This window comes from Trachinotus anak, unplaced genomic scaffold (genome assembly GCF_046630095.1).
Source record: "Trachinotus anak isolate AG129_WGS33_773 ecotype Australia unplaced genomic scaffold, CSIRO_AGI_Tana_v1 ptg000021l, whole genome shotgun sequence".
Classification (NCBI taxonomy): Eukaryota; Metazoa; Chordata; class Actinopteri; order Carangiformes; family Carangidae; genus Trachinotus; species Trachinotus anak.
Window position 1 is genome coordinate 9,381,232 of NW_027273872.1, and position 19,174 is coordinate 9,400,405.

The 19,174-nt window shown below is 43.8% G+C and overlaps 1 protein-coding gene across 1 annotated transcript in view; it reads right to left on the reverse strand.

Annotated features, from left to right (window-relative positions):
* Nucleotides 1–18,416, reverse strand: part of fat4 (FAT atypical cadherin 4) — a 106,634-nt gene extending 88,218 nt beyond the window's left edge. The window contains exon 1 of the mRNA XM_071457393.1: nt 12,753–18,416. Within this exon, the coding sequence (XP_071313494.1) occupies nt 12,753–17,855 (5,103 nt within the window). The 5' untranslated portion in view covers nt 17,856–18,416. The remainder of the gene's footprint in view (nt 1–12,752) is intronic.
* Nucleotides 18,417–19,174: the final 758 nt, after the last annotated feature.

The following is a 19,174-nucleotide window of genomic DNA, read 5'->3' on the forward strand; positions in this document are numbered from 1 at the left end:
AGCAACAGTGACACTCACAGCTCATTAGCATTAGCCACGTTTTTCTTCCCTAAGCACAGGTTATTTAGCCTTAAACCATAGATCTTTTCAACACTGTAACCATCTAAAACAAAATCACAGTCCGATAAGACTTGACAGAAGTAGAGAGGCTTCTATTTGAATCTCTGACAGGTTAATAAGATGAAATCACACTTCAAACTGGAGTACAGTTTTGCAAATGACGTCCCATGAGTGTTTCGGTTAAGTGTCTCAACAGAGTGAAAACATTTCATAAAAGACCAGCAAGGCAGCCCATGAGGGACAAAGAGAATATACTGCGCTCTTTTACGGCTCGGCCTGCAGTGAGGCATGATGGGAAGTAATAACCACATCATTACCAACAGCGCCTCAGCCTTGTCAGACGTCAGAGGAATAAAGGAAGCATGCGGAGTTCACACTCGGGCTGCCAGTCTACCGCGCCGTAGGACTCTGTCACACATGTGAACACACTCACACACACATACACAAACATCTATCGGCCTGATGAAACACAATCACAGTTTATAAAGGAGTATGTCCACACACATACTTACTGACACACATAGCTGGTTGTTTAGCTGCCAAGACAAGAGGCAATACTTCCGCTCAAGTTTTGCCAAGTCAGGTCAAAGGTCACATGATTCAGTGGGAAGAGTCCTGAGAGTGTTGCTTTCCATTGGATCACTCACTCATTATCAAGTAACTGCATCAAATGGCAAGAAGCCTCTGCAGGATCATGTGTAAATCTGCAAGTGGAGGGATTAGCACCACGGCAGCTGGCATGACTGAAGACTGCAGTGGGTTTTGGGTAAGAAGCATACACACACACACACACACACACACACACACACACACACAGTTTGTACAGACACATGTCTAGCCTACTTTTTCCCTCACACATGTAAGGGCTCGCGTCTGCTACTGCCACTCTCTCTTTACAGTTTATACTGCACTGTAGGTATGATGGGTAATAAAGTAATGTCAGCACAACTTAACAGCTCACATTCAATTCAGCGCAAATAAACATAAAAACACAAAAACTATATATGATAAGATCTGACTTATGATAGGATAACCTGCATATATAATGGTGCACTGATAAAAATTGTTTTGTGCAATTGAATTTTGCAATATGAATATTTTAACTGATTTATGACAAAAATCAAGTTGTTTCAAGTATTTTTTTTAAATCAAAATATTTTTTTTCTTGATGCTAGTGCAGCTACGGTTTTTACCTTCGTCTTAATTCATGGATACCAGCATTCATTTATGGTTCATTTGTATTGGAAACAGGTAACTTAAATATTCTTATTGCACTTTTTATTAGAATTCAGTTATTGGGAACTGTCATTTATAGATTTTTGCAGTGTGAAAAGCATCTGAGGCAGATGTTGAGGAGCTAAGAATAAGTTTCATCTGGTGCCTTCTTCTTGTATTCCTCTCTCTCTCTCTCTCTCTCTCTCTCTGTCTCTCTCTCTCTCTCGCTCACATCTACCCACAGTTCTCTGCACTCAGTCTGCAGACCTAAGTGTAAGTGAAGCCCCACTCACAGCGGCAGCCCCCTGGAGCAGATAGAGACATAATGTAATATCTGATCACCCTCCATGTAATACCATAAGAACACAATGTCCTGGGAGAGAGACTTCATTACGATCTGTCCGTCAACAGCAGGGCAGCCAAGTTTAGACAAAGTTTTGGATGATTCATCTTTCACTGGGCTGTTATTTTTTTTTTTTCTTCATCTCGGTGAGCTACGTGTCAGTGCCAGAGACGCCAAGCAGGATAACTGCAGAAAAATGAGGAGAGGGCGCCAAGATTTGGTAGATTGTGCAAAAAGTATGCGAGAACAGCACTGTTTACAGCTGAAGGCATGTACTGTTATAAGGAGGTAGGCATGTAAGAAGACAGACATGCACACACACACACACACACACACACACACACACACACGCACACACACACAAACAATGCAAACAAAGTTAAAATAGCTCAGTGTTTGAAAGGAAAGACCATAACGTCAACTTCAAGGACAGCACTTTTGTTAAATTACACCTTGATGTCCCCACACAATACAACCTGATGAAATTAGGACACTTCACTCATTTGCATAGGAAAATCACAGAGTGGGCAAAAAAGAGAAGAAATAAAAACAGTAAAAATAGCACATTGTCAACGAATATAATCGAAACCAGAGCCACAGCTTTCTCTTTTGCCCTTTAAGAGCTCAGAACAGTCAGACTTTCCTTTTCGTTTGCAGCTTGAGATATCACCAGCTTTAGTAAAAACATAACTTTTGTCTGACAGCAGAGCCAAGGAGGGCAGCTCAGGTACCCCGATTGTGAGCAACAGCCTCAGTCACGTTGACTAGACCTGCACTTCACTGCCCAGAACCCTCACCAGCTGGTTTCAATTAAACAGGCCCAAGTGGAGAGGGGAGAGGAAGGCCGCACTCACCAAAATGGTTAGCTATTTCAAGCCAGGAGTTCTCTCTGCTCTCTGTTGCTGACAGCAGATCAGTTGTTCGAAAAAATTTGTGTAAACACAGTGTTTTGTTTGCTGCGGAGGGCCAGCCTTCGCTCGCTGCCATTCAGAGCCCATACAATATACCGTGCAAGATGGGAATGTTTGAAGGCAAAGCTTGCATCCAGTGTGCTTTATGATATTTCACTGAAAAAGAAAAAAAAAAAAAGATGCTTTAGGATTACTGCCCTGGAAATAGAGAGCAGCAGCGCCAACACAGAGCCCGACTCTGATCCAAGAATCTCCTTGAATGAGATAATAATCCTCCAAAGTGAGGCTCATGCTCCACAGTTATTGTCTTGGTGACCACAAGCTATTTTTCCCTGAGACGTTCCACTCGGCTACGCTCTCAAACAACCACAGCCTTTCTGTAAAACGACCCATGGGAGGATGATGTGTATGGGCAATTTAGCGAGGGAGGAAGCTCATGAGTTCTGGAGGCTTGTAAGGTGCTTCAGAGTCAACAATGCTGCACAGAGACACCTGATCAGAAGCACCTGTCACATCAGTAAAAGCTTAAAGGGTGAGTTCACCTAAATCACCCAAAAAAATATTTGACACTTTTCTGGTGTTTTATTTTAAGTGATGATATCCATAAGAAGATATATTTGTGGTTTTAAGTACCAAAGGCAGTCTCAATGTAGTTTTACATCTCTCAGACTTCTCTCTGGAGCTCTGGTAACAACAGGTGTCACTGTTTACTGATTGATTGGATAAAAATCTAGCAGATTTCATGTAAACACCCAGAGAAACCAAATCCTGCAAGGCTGGGTGGTGGGTCCAGGTGGGCCAGGCCTGAGCCATGGCTGAGAGCAGTGACTGCTTTGTTGTGACATCACAAAGTTACAGAAGTCCTGACGGCTCATTTTAAGGCTTAGTTTCTGAATACAGGCTGTGTGTATTGCTCTGTGGACTGAGTGCTTTGATACTTTCACAGTACTACTATAGAACCTAGACCTGCTTTATAATCAAAACAGGCATGGACATCTCACCTTATACAATTTGGGACCTTTAACATAAGGTTCTGTGGCCTTGAACAATGTTTAGCTATGGAGCACGACTTTTAAATGACTTGCCCCTCGTGGGGTCAATGGGGTTTTAGAGGTAAATAATGGTACAGAATTACTGTGCAGAACTCTGCAAAAGAGGGGTACAGAGAATTTAAAAACAAACATTTAAAACTAAAACTATAACAAGGGGGAAAACCCATTAGATCACACTGGATAGGTCAGGACTTTTTCAAGGTCCAGGACAGGCCAACAAGCTGTCAAATGAAGAGCTTGAACAGAATTACGACTAACACTCTGCATGATTTTAAAAAAACTTAACAACTTGCATAGGCACTGAGTGCCGGAAAAGTCATGCAGGGACATTTTGAGAGTTGAAATATTTCAATTTCAAAATTGAAACCAGCTGCTAATCGACTGTGGCTTGGCTTATTTCTTGGAGTTAAGACCTGCACAGCAGAAAGAGCAAGAAAACGTACGTAATTTTCCAAGCTTGAAAAGTAATAATCCCAACAAACACAGCTAGAAAACATAAAAGAATAAGTTCTGTACAAATGCTAAATCACAATATGGTTAACCTCTTAATAAAGTTGGAGTGTGTGCTGCTGACAGAGCAGGAGCTACAGCGGATCTCCTGATGGAAAACTCATAAAATAAGAGGGGAGATAACAATAACACAGGCTCTCGCTCTCTGGTGCCAGTCTATCTTTGCTTGTCTCTTGTCTCTGACACTAAAGCCCTTCACCAGCTCTCCCTCCCTTTCTCCCAACTCAAACCTCACTGCCTCACCCCTCCCCACCCCCTCCGCCCCTTTCCTCCCTCTTTTTCCTCCCTCCATCTCCCATCTAGCTCCTAAATTATCTGTCCGAGCTGTGGGAGATACCCCTTCCTGCCCGGGGTCGCTTGTCTTACCACAAGCTGGGGGGATGAGGTGTGTGTGTGTGTGTGTGTTTGCCTTTCTGTGTGCACGTGCATGTGAGAACACTGCAGACGAAGCAGAAACGCACCATCCCCTCGCTCCTTCTCGTTTGATGTCCCTGGAGGTGGGAGGATCTGTGAAGGAGGCGACCGCACTAAATGTCACTTTGGAGGTGCCGTTGATGGACGGCCAGCGGGAAGTGAGATGTGCAAAAGAGCAGGAGTGAGCTCTTTTTTTTTTCTTTCTCTCTCTTTTTTTTTTTTTTTTTGAGTCAAAAAGGCAGAGAGACAGGTCAGCGAGGCACCACAGTGAAGTCTGAGCTCTGAAAACAATGGAAATTTGCAGTGTGTGTTTCTGCATGTGGATGTGTTCGAGTGTTTGTTGATGCTACAGAGCTCGGTAAGTCACGTGTAAGAACAAATCATTCTGTAGCTGGGATCCATTATTACCGCAGAGAATATGTGCCAAAATCAACCCTCCACTCTCCCTCTTTCTCTCTAACTCCCTGCGTTTTACAAGTGAAAGTAGTGGAACATTTTTTTTTTTTTTTCAATGCTGGACAGACTTGGTCATATTTTATGGTCCCTTCACAGTCAGAGCAGTGCAGAGAGGAGTGATGAAGAAATCTCTGGGATGTAGTCATACTCAGGCAAAGATCCCTCTGTAGGACTAGATCGGGGGAAAGTGTACATTCATAGCTATACCTGATCATTCCCACTTCCAACTTCTCCCAATCAACCTTGCTGTGGTTGAGTGACTGTAAAGCTTGGAAACTTTAGATCACAGCTTCTGATGGACCTTTCTGATTGCAGCCGAAGAAATCCCTCCCTCCCTCCCTCCCCGTGCAAAAACGGTGAACGGCTCCCTTTTGATCACGCCTGAATCTGCAGACCAAAGGAGAAAGGCATTCTCGGCCGAGATTAATACTATTTCGGTCGCACATTTGGTCCGAACATGTGTGCTTAAGACAGAGGAATGACCCCTCCCAAATGAGGCATGACAATCAAAGTCACAGAACAAGAGAAATGTATCTCCGATGTGAAAATAAACCTGATGATGCAAAACTCTGCAGAGCATGCACAGCTATGGCCACATCCATTTATTATTCTAACCCAAGGTCCTGTATTGACTTTGCATGAGGCAGAAAAGGGGCAAAAATGAAAGAAAAAAAAAAAAGGCTTGCGGACAGTCAACCGCAGAGCTGAAAGAGTTTTCTTTTAATACTCGTGTACATTCCCTTTATAAACATAATTTAGTGGCAAACCAAGTTTAAAAATAGAGTATGTAAATAATTTTTTGTTTTAACCTGTTTAGAGTAGCAGCAGGGTGGGGTTACCACACCAGGACAATTCAGCTTGCCACAAAACACAATAGCATGAGTGCTAGAAAGTTAAAACAATTCCATTGAAATCTCAAGGTCATTTACAGCACTTTCATTTTAGTTTACTTTTACTAAATCTAACAGCGTCAGTTTTACTGATGCAGTCAAACTTACCCAGATCTACAGCTGAGGATTGAACCTCAATACTTCTTTGATATGGACCAAAATGTTACTATAGCATCATCAAAAAGCACCAAAAACAGGGCCTGAATACCTGGTATAAATATGTAATCCTGATTTAAACCAGTTTTATACTATTTTATCAAGTTTCTCTATGAAGCTCTGGGAATAACATGTCGCTGAGCCAATCAGAAGTCCTGACGGCTCGTTTTAAGGCTCAGTTTCTGAATACAGGCCATGTGCATTTCCCTATGGACTGAGCTCTTTGATACTTCCACAGTATTAATACAGAACCTAGACCTGCTTCAAAAAAGACATGGACATCTCACTTTATACAACATGGGACCTTTAAACAACTCTGGCCTCTTGTTTTCATTTTAGTATTGGTACCAAAATCATATTAAGATTGTTTTGGCACATTTCTAACAACACCCAGCCCGACCTAGGTCAAGACAAACTGCTGCCACAGAGGTTGTTCTGCACTGTACAATGTTTTATGAGCCACAATTAAGTCTTAAACTTGAACATTTTGAATTGTGAGCAAGTTAAAACAAATGCCAAACATGAGACACAAAAGCAAGCAAAACCAAGATTAAACTCATGTTATAATACTATGAATTTGATTCAGTCACGTATTAGGATCTGAATCTCTTCTCAAAAATCCGCCTGGTTGGTAAAATACTGAAAGTGAGTGGTGAATTGTGGGATTTAACAGTCTTTGTGGCTCATGGCCAAAAAAAGGTTGGTTTTGCTTTTTCATTAGTAATGTGATGCTTGGCTTAACTTTATAAAACATGGCACAGCAGAACAACATGACCCTGTTTCTGACCTTTCAGCCACCACTTTGATAGAATGTGTATTACGAGCTCTGCCAGTCGCTGCTTTCTGATGATAGAAAAGTGGTGAAATGTGAGACAGCTCGTTGTACACCTACGGTTAAAACTTCAAGCAGTAAGAGCTCTATAGAAAAGCACAAAGCACCATAACTTTAATATTCATCTAATGTGGTCAAACGAGCTGGAGAGCGGCCACGAGTGCTTAATGCTTTTCCAAACAAAGTTCCTCTGTGCCACAAAATAAATGGAACAAGACAAACACTAACAAACAGTCTCATGTAATAAAAGGACATAAACCGCTAACGTCATTAAGGCCTCAAGTTTGAATCTGCAGTATATAAGTCACAAAGTACCCTGGTGATCTTATTTGACAGTAACATAATCATAATAATCTAAATGAAACTGAATCATTTTGACTGTGGCTACCATTTAAAGGTTTCCTGCACTTGAGAAGTAGTTTGAACTTGTGGTCAGTGTGTGTGTGTGTGTGTGTGTGTGTGTGTGTGTGTGTGTGTGTGTGCATGTGTGCGTGTGTGCCTCTGGCAGTGTTTGCTTGCATGCATCTATGCATGACTGAACGTTTATCCAACTTTTATGGCGATTGTCTCGTAAAACGGACAGACGCTCTGGGATAACACTCCGCAACACGGCTCACCCACCCACAGGTTCACCCGGAGCGACCACCTACCAGGAGGGCCTGGCAGATGCGTCACCTCCTCAATGACCAGATTACTGGGTGAATTACAATCCGGCCGGGACTGCAGCAATACCACTCTTTCTCAAGCATGTGTGTGCAAGGAAAGACACTCAAAAATATCACAATTAGACCATGAATTACAATACACAAAGATGCAGTTTGTTCTGCATCGTTCCTTGTCCAGTTCTTGTAAAATGGGCCTTCTGAGGAATACGAAATTTTAATACTAAGCTTGTGTATAATTCAAAAGTAATCAAAGCCTTTTTTTCAATCCAATTTAATTCGATGAACATTAAAACCACCTCTTAGGGGGGCTATCAGTAACACTGTTTGTTCGACCTTTCTCTGGAAACAGCACTCATCAATATTTCAGTTTTTATTAATACCCACACACAGACACTAATACACAAACAAAAACCAGCATCCGTATCGTATTGTCCAGTTGTACATGACCTTCTTCTCCCTGCCTGGTCGACCTTGCTGGCTGTACAGGTTTTATATGTCAGGTTTTTCTTTCCCCTCTATTTCCTCTACATTCTCTGATGCCCTAATCACATTACCCTCCAAGTTCATGTTGGAGGAGGTTCAGCATCACCAAAACACGGGGGAGAAAAAGCAGGCAAGAAAGGGAGACATTCAGCAAAAGCAAAGAGACTTTGAAGTTGGTTGCCAACGAGATTTATGAATCAGACTGATCCACAACACAGAGAGAGAGAGACCCAAACAGCTTCCCAGGGACACAAAGCAGGCAGGCTGACACAAAGGAAATGCAAAGACATGGAGATATACAGCTTAACCAAGAGGAGGATGAATATAATGGAGCCTAGGCTATCCATAGCAACAAAGATCAGCACTAATTTCTATATCTGACTCAGCCATCTGCATTCCCCGACTGTGATGTACAAAACCCCCAGGCAGGGAGATTGAGCCCTCTTGCCCCCACCTTCTTAGGACATGATCTGAAGCCCTGCCCTTGCCTCTTTCTCCGCATGATTCCTTGCTACTATGCCTGTGTCTGGCGCTTCCAGAAACCCTCCTTACACCCCCCACACTACCACCACCACCACTCCTCTTCCTTCATTCCCACAACTCCCAATAACACCGTCTGACATATCCAGAACCCTCCCAAAAACAGTCTTTTCTTTCCTCAATCTCATGAGTCCACACAGCTCTACCGTACATCCCTTGCTGCTCAAGAGAAGGGAGGAAAGGTGGCTGACAGGGGCATCCATACACACTCCTAAATCTGCCACGGCCAGTCACTGGCACAGACAGAAACATAACAAAAGTCTCCCGAATCACAGCCGGGGCTGCGCAACACTTTATCTGCGGAGGCAAAACAAAGGAAGGCCTGCTGAACACTCAGACTGTGTTTACTTTCAAGGGGGAACAATGCCTTTAAGAGGAGGGGGCAAGGACTGATGTTGCACTTGAGGGCCTCTCTGAAAAAAAAAAGCACTTAATTCACATTGAGTTTAAGAAAACAGTTTGTAGCAGGCTGCTCTATAGGGGCTGGTGGGGCTGAAGAGGAGGCAATGAAGGGAGAGAGCTTAGAGGACAAGAAACAGAGACTGTTGAGGTGATGGAGGTGACAGGGAATACTCCACCAAAAACCTGTTTTTTTATGCTTGGAGACTTGGATTTTTTATATATGAAACCCATCTTTCCCTAGCCCTCTAGCTGACTATAGCAACAAACATGCTGTACGGGGTTTAATATATTTCTATTTGTCCAGGAGTCTTTAAAAATCTGATGCACATCCGAAGATACTAAACTATTAGTATGAAAATCACAATGAAGAGTATTCAGCAATAATTTTTACATTTTCGACAAAAATATGAGTCGCGAACATCCTGAGCCTACTGATGGATAATGGAGAAGAGGACTATACTGCAGGAATGGCTTGAGGAGGGTCTGTGAACTTTTTGATACCTTTCATTAAATATGAAATGGTCTTTTTGTAGCTGTTGTGAATTGGGATTGTTCATTATGGGAAGTGTTAGATTTCTCTCTATAATATTGTAAGGTCTTGACCTTATCCTATAAAGATAATGCACGTTATGATTTGGCGTTATACAAATAAAACGGAACTGAATTGAATCCAAGCTGACTATAGCTGCTGCTGCTGGGTTGTATGGGTTTTTTGGTGGAGTATCCCTTTAAGACCTGTCTATCAAGAAACTGTTCTGATAATCCATTCATCTTTTATTAACTAACTAGAGCGCATCTGACAATCTATAGACCGCACAACTTATTTTAATCTAAAATAAACTATAACTACTACCCAATAATGTAAACTTGTTCTTAGTTGCAGCCCTGACATTTGCAATTCTTCTCTTATTTATCTGCAAACATTTCCAATTAAAAATAATTTTGCATGTCGTAAATCAACATATAAAACCCAAAAGTGTCAAAACAACATGAGCTGCAACAGTTGCAAGACAAACCTTTCCTCTTTATTAGGGGGGAAAATAATTTCAATTCTAAATTCATGCTCAATGGCATAGAGCAGTAAACTTCCTCACTTCCCTCTAATCGTGGAAACCTCAAGCACATTGCACTGCCCCATCACCGCCCCAGTCAGTGACGTGCAGGTGTTTTGTCTCTACCAGCTGATGGGAAACAGCTGCTGTCACAGCACTGATTAGGGTTGTGGCTAAAAGTGCAACCAACACCTGAAAGTTTCAGCTAATGGAGAGAAGTCTGCCACAGGTGATCCAGTGTCACTTTCCTCAGTGTCAGTTATGGGGGGGGGGGGGGCGGCAGCTTCCCTCCACTTCTAAATGAGGACATCGCAGGATGTGATGAATCAAAACCTCGAGTGAAATAGAAAACATCCTCCTAAAAACTATGAATGGAATCTGGATTCACCAACAATGGATGAATCTGTTGCCAAGAGATTTTTTTTCAGAACTTCTTTGTCCCAGCCAGTTAGTAGGAGGAAAAAACAGACAGATTTCTGGGTAATGAAGTAATTTGAATAAAATTCAAACTGCCACTTAGAAGCTACTGAAGTAGAATAAACAAATATGACCATCTAACCTATAAGTTGTTGCACACCTACTTGTTATGTTAAAGAAATGACCATCAGACATGACAGTCCTGCAATGATAGAGCTAATCAATAATCATTGACAATCAAACTTTCTAAGATGCCAAAAAGGTCAGGAAATAACCCAGAATTCTATCCCATCTTTCTGTATTTTTTCCAGCAAGGTCCTGGGTTGTTTAAGATCACGTTCACTGATAAAGCATGTCCACCCAAATTCCCTTTGTTTGAGTGTTTCCAAAACATCACACATGGTGCATAGCAGAGGGGAAAAAATGCCAGTTTTCCCTTATGCATCCAATCAATGGGGAGAATGGGAAATAGAGAATGTGAAAAGGTCACAACCCCAGGGATGGAAATAATCCCCCAGTTGCTACCGGGTATATGGTGTATAAACACTGCACTGGAAAAACATTAGTCTAAGTCTGAAAGTTTACACTATTGTACCACAGTGCGCTTTGAGGTCCCACTGACAGAGGACCACAGTACAAATAGTACGAGTATGACCTGTTCATTTGTACTCTTGAAAATATAGCTATAAACGACTGCCCATAGCATTTCATCAAAAAACCAGCCCGTACTTCCAAATGTGGAAGGTAATTTGAATTCCTCTGAGTTATTAGATCTCACGCTTCTCATAGTGGAGAGATTGACTACTCAGCCAGGTGGTATGGTAAAGCCATCTCTCCAAGGGGTGAGAAAGTTCAAGCTAAGCATGAAAGCAATCTAGAGTTTAAAGTTTGGGAATAGAGCACCGAAGCACTATATTCTCTCATTAGGCCAACAGTAGAGTCTGCAGGAAAGCAGATTGCCATCTTCACTGCAGGCAAAGTGAGAGAACATTTGATATTCCCATTTGGCCCAGGCAAAACCTTTAAGTTAACTTAGCTAACACGATTTTGCCAAGTAATCCTTGATTTCAATAATATGTGAGTTTGTCTCCAAATAACTGATTGCTGGATTGGATTTCAAATTCAATATCTGCAGTGGTTGAAAAGGCATCAATAACAACTGTCAAAGGCGTCCCGCTAATCTTGAAGTCTAAAATCATCACATCAGGCGTTTTTGAAAGGCAGTAACACAAACCACATTTCTGAGGAGGAGAAGAAGGTTGCACCTTAGTTTTTTGCTCTAGAAACTCCAATTAACAGGATGAAGTATGTGTGTCATCAAGCCTGTAATAACATGGCATTTTAGGTCCTGGTTAAAATTTCCAAAGTATATATAGAATCACATTTGTTTTTCATCTGAGTGGTGTCTAGGCCTTAGTGACCCAAACTGAGTTTAGGGTTCCTGCACGATCCTGCACCAAATTAACTCATTTTTTAGAGAGGTGCATAGCATGATGCAAACTCAGTGGACAGCTTAAGTTTCACTCTTTCTGCCCTCAATGTCTTTTCACTGAGTCTTAAGAGGTCACCCAATTTTAATGGTCACTTATTGCCTGTGGAGCAGTTCCTGGTGGTTTAAAGGTACCCCAAGACCACCCCAGTGCCAAAACAGCCTCAGGCTCAAAGGCTCAAAGTAATACTGGCACTGATGATGCATACCTGCACTGGAAGACCATATGAATTACTCTCCTTTTCATTTCTACTTGAGACACTGAGGAAACCATCATGTGCTTTGAACCCGAAACAGCAGCCTTGAATGATTTATGTCTACAGTTGGGAAATTAAAATGGGTCTTTTTTTGATTTGTGCAGTTCATATCCGCTGATAAGAATATTTCTGTTCATGAGAACACAAGAGGAGGCTGTGCAGAAGACATGCAACACTCATTTCCCTTTCCCAGACTGCTCAGATATTAGAGGAGGCACATTCAAGATGAATTGTTATGGCTAGTATGTTTTTGGATATGGGGAACAATAAAGTTATCATGCCAAAGAACAAGGCCTTCTTACTCATGTCCAAGAAAATTATGATTTAATATAACGCAGAGCCGTGCGTGAAAAAGGAATTTAATTAATGAGCAGACGAATGCAAGAGGTGGCTCTGTTTTTTGTGTGACTTGGACAGTCTCACTCCCTTTTTTTTTCCAGTTCAAACCTTGATCTCATTACACTTATTCCATCCAAATGTCTCTAGCAAATGCCAGTGGGTGAGTTCATGCCCTCTCCTTGCCAAGCAGATCAAATAGACCCATAGTACAAAATATAAGGTGGCTTTCCAGTACCTGTAGAGAATAGAAAAGTCAACAGTACACTAACCTCAGCACGCTGCGTTCTGGGCTGGCTGGCGTCTGTCTCAATGGCGTACACATCCACGAGGTAGAGGTCGGAGCCTTGTTCTCGGTCCAGCTCTGCAGCTGTCTGTATCACTCCAGTGTTGCGGCCGATGGTGAAAAGGCGCCCAACGGCTTTTCCACCACTGCGCACCGCCACGATGAAATACTCCAGTTTGGACGCAGAGCCCCGTGGGCTCGAGGCATCCAGGGAGATGACGTTGGTGCCCGGTGGCTGGCCTTCTTTCAGGATGGTGATGTATTTGGGCTGGGAGAAAACGGGCCCATCCATCCCTTGGAGGATGATAGTCAGATCAGTTCTGGAGGTCTTGCGGTCAGTGCCGTGGTCAGTGGCTGACACTGTGAGGGTGTACATGAGTCGGGATGGTACCAGCTGGGAGGCCAGGCGAATATCCCCACTGTACCTGTCCATGATGAAGGTGTCTGAGTCCCCTTCCACAAGCTCGTACTCCACTTCCCCATTAGCCCCCTCATCAGGGTCAAAAGCTACCACTGTTGTCAGAATGGAGCCAATGACTATGTTGGGTTCAGCCACAACAGCATTCTGAGACACAAAAGTGGGAACATTATCATTCAGATCTGTGACCCATATTGTGACATTTTTCAGGGCAAAGCGGCGGAATTCAACAGGAACTGCCTGGTCTGTGGCTTTGATTGTCAGCTCGAACAGATTAGAGAATTCCCTGTCAATTTCCTTGTTGGTATATATGAGCCCAGAGCTCGGGTCAATGCTGAAGTGGCTACCCCGAGGAATCTGCTGAACTATGGAGTACTCCAGCTGTCCGTTGATGTCTGCATCTGTATCATGAGCTGAAATGGTCATGACTGAGGCTGAGATAGGAAGGTTTTCAGGGATGGATTTGAAAATGTCACCAGGAGTAAATATGGGAGGATTATCATTAAAATCCCTGACATGAATAACCACAGGAATGGATGAAGAGCGGGGTGGCCTGCCATTGTCCTTTGCAGTGATGTTGAGTTTATAAAATGACTGTGTTTCAAAGTCCAGCCGTTTAACCAAAAAGATGCTGCCAGTGTTGGGGCTGATGCTGAACGTGCCATGGTTGTTTGTGGCTGTGATGCTGTACGTTATATCTGCATTTTGACCTGAATCTGCATCAGTGGCGGTCACAGAGGCAACCAGCTCTCCTATCCTCATGTTCTCCAACACATCCACAGACAGTGAGGATTTCGGGAAGGAGGGGGAGTTGTCATTCTCATCCAAAATGCTAATACTGAGCATGCAAGAGGAGGACAGGGGCATAGCTCCAGCATCAACAGCTATTATTTTCAAAGAATAGGAGGATGTAGATTCATAGTCCAGCTTTCCAACTAACGTAACCTGTCCAGAGCTGCTGTCAATAGTGAACTGCCCCTCCTCATTGCCCTCGGTGATGCGATAACGCACCAGTCCATTTTTGTTCTCGTCCACATCAGAGGCTGAGACTCTCAGCAACTGTGTCATGTTTTGAGCCGACTCTGAGATGGAGGCCTGGTAAATGTCTTTGGTGAATTTAGGCGGGTTGTCGTTGATGTCTTGAATGTAAACTTGCACTTTGGCCTGGTCTCTGAGGGGCTTGGGGAGACCCTGGTCTGACGAGACGACCACGAAGCTGAACACGGCGGCGCCTCTTTGTCTCATGAGCGACTCACGGTCCAGCTGCAGCGTGCTGGTCAACTCCCCTGTGATGGTGTTCAGCTCAAAGTTGGGCTGCGGAGTCTCAAATGTATATCTGATCTCACTGTTTGGGCCAAAATCCTTATCCTCAGCAAAAACCCGTCCAACCAGTGACCCCCTCTTCTGCTCTTCCTCAAAGTGAAACACATAATTGGTGCTGTTAAAAAGAGGACGGTTGTCGTTTACATCATCTAGAATCACACTGACATTGACAGTGGCACTTAGCGGCTCCACAGCTCTGTCTTTGGCCACAACCACTAAGTTGTATCTGTCCTGTATCTCTCTGTCCAGCTCTGCTTTGATGTACAACTGCCCATCTGGAAAAATGCCAAACACATCACCTGTGTTGCCACCGGCGATGTCGTACATAATCTCCCCATTAAGACCAGAGTCTTTGTCGGTGGCCTCCACTTTGAAAAAGCGGCTGTTGACAGGCTCAGACTCCAGGATGATGACCTCATAGGAAAGCTGGTCAAACACCGGTGAGTTGTCATTCACATCATAAACACTGACGATGAGGACGAGGCTGGAGGTGTGCTGAGGGACCCCCATGTCTGATGCGATGACCTCGACCTCATAAGAGCTTGTGGTGACCTCCAGCGGCCCAGTCAGTGTGATGAGGCCGTGCTTCTCATGAATATGAAACAGACCCTTGGGGTTTTGTTTGAGGCTGTAGACCACCATGCCATTTGTGCCTTCATCAGGATCTGAAGCTTTGGCCTGGAATATGACGTGACCTGTGCTCCAGTTTTCCACTGCGCTCACATGCTCCACAGCGTGAATAAAATGGGGAGCATTATCATTTAAGTCCTTCACAGTGATGTTGACAAAGGCCTCTCCTGTGATCTCCCCAGCTCTGGCTACAACTTTCAGCTGATAAAACCCCTGCTCCTCTCTGTCTATCTGACTGGATGCTGTGATCTGACCCACGCTGTTTACAGCAAAAAGCCCCCTCTGGTCCCCTGAGGTGATTAGATATGAAATATTTGTGTTCAGATCTACAGTGGTGGCAGACACTGTCCCTATCACTGTCCCTACGCCTACATTTTCAAACATGACAAAGCTGTAGACTTTCTGGCTGAAGACTGGTGGGTTATCCTGTGTGTCTATGACAGTTACAGTCACGATGGCTTGGGTGTGTGAGCGCAAGCCGCTGCCATCTGCTGCTGTCACCTGCAGCTGGTAAGCAGTTTTCTCCTCTCTATCCAGGGGCACAAGGGTGGTAATTTTCCCTGTGTTGCTATTAATGCGGAATTTGGAAGCATCTCCAGCCGTAATTATATATTTGACTGTGCCATTTCGACCCAAATCGGGGTCTGTGGCCGAAACGGTGGTTACATAAGAACCTGCGGGTTCGTTCTCTTTCACATTGGCAAAATACTGCACAGGGTAGAAAACTGGCCTATTGTCATTGATATCCTTCAGGGTGATGTTGACTTTTCCTACAGAGTGCAAAGGGGGGCTGCCTGCGTCTGCTGCCTGGATGTGGAGTAAGTAGGAGGCCTGATCCTCCCTGTCTAGTTCCATGGCTGTGCTTAATCGCCCTGACACGGCATCCAGGCGAAACAGCTCCTGGACGCTGGCTGGAGTCTCTGCATCAAATGAGAACCGGATAGTTCCATTGGCCCCGAGGTCGTCATCTGAGGCAGACAGCACCACCAGCTCAGTGCCAGCAGGAGCATGCTCCACTAGAGAAACATGATATGTGCTCTGTGTAAATGTGGGCACTTGGTCGTTCACATCAGTGATGTTGACTATCAGTTTAGTATAAGAAATCTTGGGCTGCAGCCCCTGGTCTTTGGCACTAATGTTGAGCACAATTTCAGATGCTATTTCCCTATCCAGCAAAGCGGCGCTGGTAACCAGACCACTGTTTTCACTGATGGAGAACCAGCCCAAAGCGTTTCCAGACACCAGGGAGTAGCGCAGGTTGGCATTCTGCCCAGAGTCACCATCTGTTGCAGAAACCCCTTTAATGTAGCTGCCTTTTGGTATGTCTTCACTGATATCTACTCTGTACAGTGTTTCCTGAAATATTGGTGGGTGATCATTGATATCATTCACAAAAATAACTAGACTGGCAAAGGAGGACCGGGCCATGGGCTTGCCATTGTCTGACACAGACACAGTCAGGTTGTATGAGGAGATTCGCTCTCTGTCTAACACACTGGCTACTTTGATCAGACTTAAATTGGGCACAGAGGACGTGTGCACTTCAAAGTGTCTCTGCTCGTTGCCTCCTAAGATTGAAACAGATATGTTTCCATTAGCTGTGGGGGAGTCTGAATCGGAGACAGTGAGTAAAGCCACAACTGTGCCGATCTGTGCGTTTTCATCGACAGAGGCAAATTTTGAAGTAGTGGGGAAATACCTGAACTTCACGACGGGGTCATTATCATTAACATCTAAAAGTTTTATTGTGGCTTCTGTTCTGCCAGACAGAGAGGGCACCCCGTTATCTACTGCGTGAATAGTCAGAGAATACTCTTTCTTACTCTCATAATCTAAACCCTCCTTTATAATAATAGTACCTGCTTTAGGGTCAATCTGGAATGGCGTCCCCTCATCTAAAAAGTACCTGATTTCAGCATTGGCTCCCTCATCCTGATCTGATGCTGTAATCTGCAGAATACTGGAACCTACTGCTGCATCCTCAAAAACACTGGTTTGATACTGGTCTTGCTCAAACATAGGGGGGTTGTCATTTATGTCTTGAATGGTAACATTTACTTGCAAGCAGCCAAACTTTTTCGGGTCTCCTTTGTCCTCCACTTCAATCAGGAGCTGGTAGAAGGGAGTAACTTCCCTGTCCAAACCTCCAGTTGAAACAAGGTGCAAGAATGCCCCCTCTCCACTAGGATTGACTGTAATATCCAAGCGGAATTTCCTCTGCTCGTTGCCTTTCACTATTCTGTACGTGGTGTGATCGACTCCGTTAGTTCCAATGTCTGAATCTGTGGCAGTGTCCAGGATCACTTGTCTGCCGCTGCTGGCGTCCTCCTTAAAAGACACGACAATTGACGCGTCTGGAAACACCGGGGAGTTATCATTGATGTCCAAAACGACTATCCTGACCTCTGTGGGGTAGGTGGGCTGGCTGGACAGCACCACGACGTTGATGATATCACTTTGCAAAACCTCTCTGTCAATCACCGACGAGGTGTAAATGACCCCCGTCGTGCCGTTAATTGCAAAAAGTTTGTGGTTCTCGCTGAAGCGGTACGTGAAGCTGGGCTTGGTCTCTATCGTGCCCACGTAGGTGCCGATGGGCTGCTCCTCCAGGACCTGGAACTCTTGACGGACTTGGCTGGATGCTGAGTACTGCGACAGAGTCCATAACATCAATAAAACCAAATGAAACCGGCCTAAACCCATACCTGTGAGCGCCATGGTCAGTTAGCCAGTCCACCTTTCTCAGACAGAGTCCATGCCTATGATGCATCAACTTTACTGAGGTCGGACGAGACACCGAGGCATTGTATTCCAACAAAAGTGCGGAGAAAACTCAATGGGAAACCCAGCAGCAACTCTGTCCACACTTCTTCAGCGTCCCGCAGCACTCCAGAAGTGTCGCTATGTTATCCTGCTCTCTCCACTCTCAGCGCGACAATGTCATCTGAACGGAGAGAATGACTCCTGCAGATCAGGGAAGTTTCATTCCAACTCCTAAAATAGCATTTTCAGGACGGAAACTGTCAATTCCTTGAAAGGGAAAACAAAACAAAAGTTCCTCGCTCCTTTTAGATACGTGGGGGGAAAAAAAAAAAAAAAAAAAAAAAAAAAGTTTATCCAAAGTTAGGGTTGCAAGTCAGCGGTGTTCAGTGGGTGCAGGCGGCTGAGCCGACGCACAGTCCCGTGGAATAACGGTGCAGGCGCTTCAGTCATATTGTGCTCAGGAGTCCCAGTAAGTTAGGACAAAGCTGGAGTTCGGCAAACTCCCTCCCATCACCGATCCCATTGGATAGCGGTGCTCCTGCCCGCCCTCCCACCGCCTTTCTCTCCTTCCATTGTGTAGCGGAGCCCGTTTGTCCCCGCTTGTGGAAGAGGATGTCAATCAAATTAGACAGGTAACGGTGCCCCGAGTGCTCCTAATTACCTCAGATCAGATCAGAACCGATCAGACGTTGAGACTGTGCTCATGAGCCCGGGGGATGAACGCAGAGTTCCTGCAGAAAGAAGAAATACATGATAGAAATACTTTGTAAAATATCTTAGCCAAATTACAAATACTGGTGTTAATAGCTGGTGAAACTCGACAGAAGATGTCAGTGTGGTTACTTTAAAATCATATTTGAATACCAAAAAGTCATATCTAAAACATTATAAATTCAAATAATACCATCAAAGATTCAAAATGTAATCATTATATGATGATAATAAAAATATAACATTATATGTCTAAATGCATGAATTAAAGACATCAGTGCCACAGTAATGGTAAACTTTGGTGGTTATTATTAAATAATATTATATTTGTATCTTACTGCAGATTGTTTTATAAAAAAGAAAGAAAAATTGAAGATATTAAAGTAAAAAAAAACTAGTAATGAAATAACTATCAGTTACTTACTTCCCAAAGCAGATGAGAGACAACAGTTCAACACCATTTAAAAACCCATGGGGTTTTTAAATGGCTAATCAGGCCTCATGTTGATGGTTTTTTTTCCAGAGATCGTCCTAGCAAGTTCTTAACTATGGGTAAATAGTTC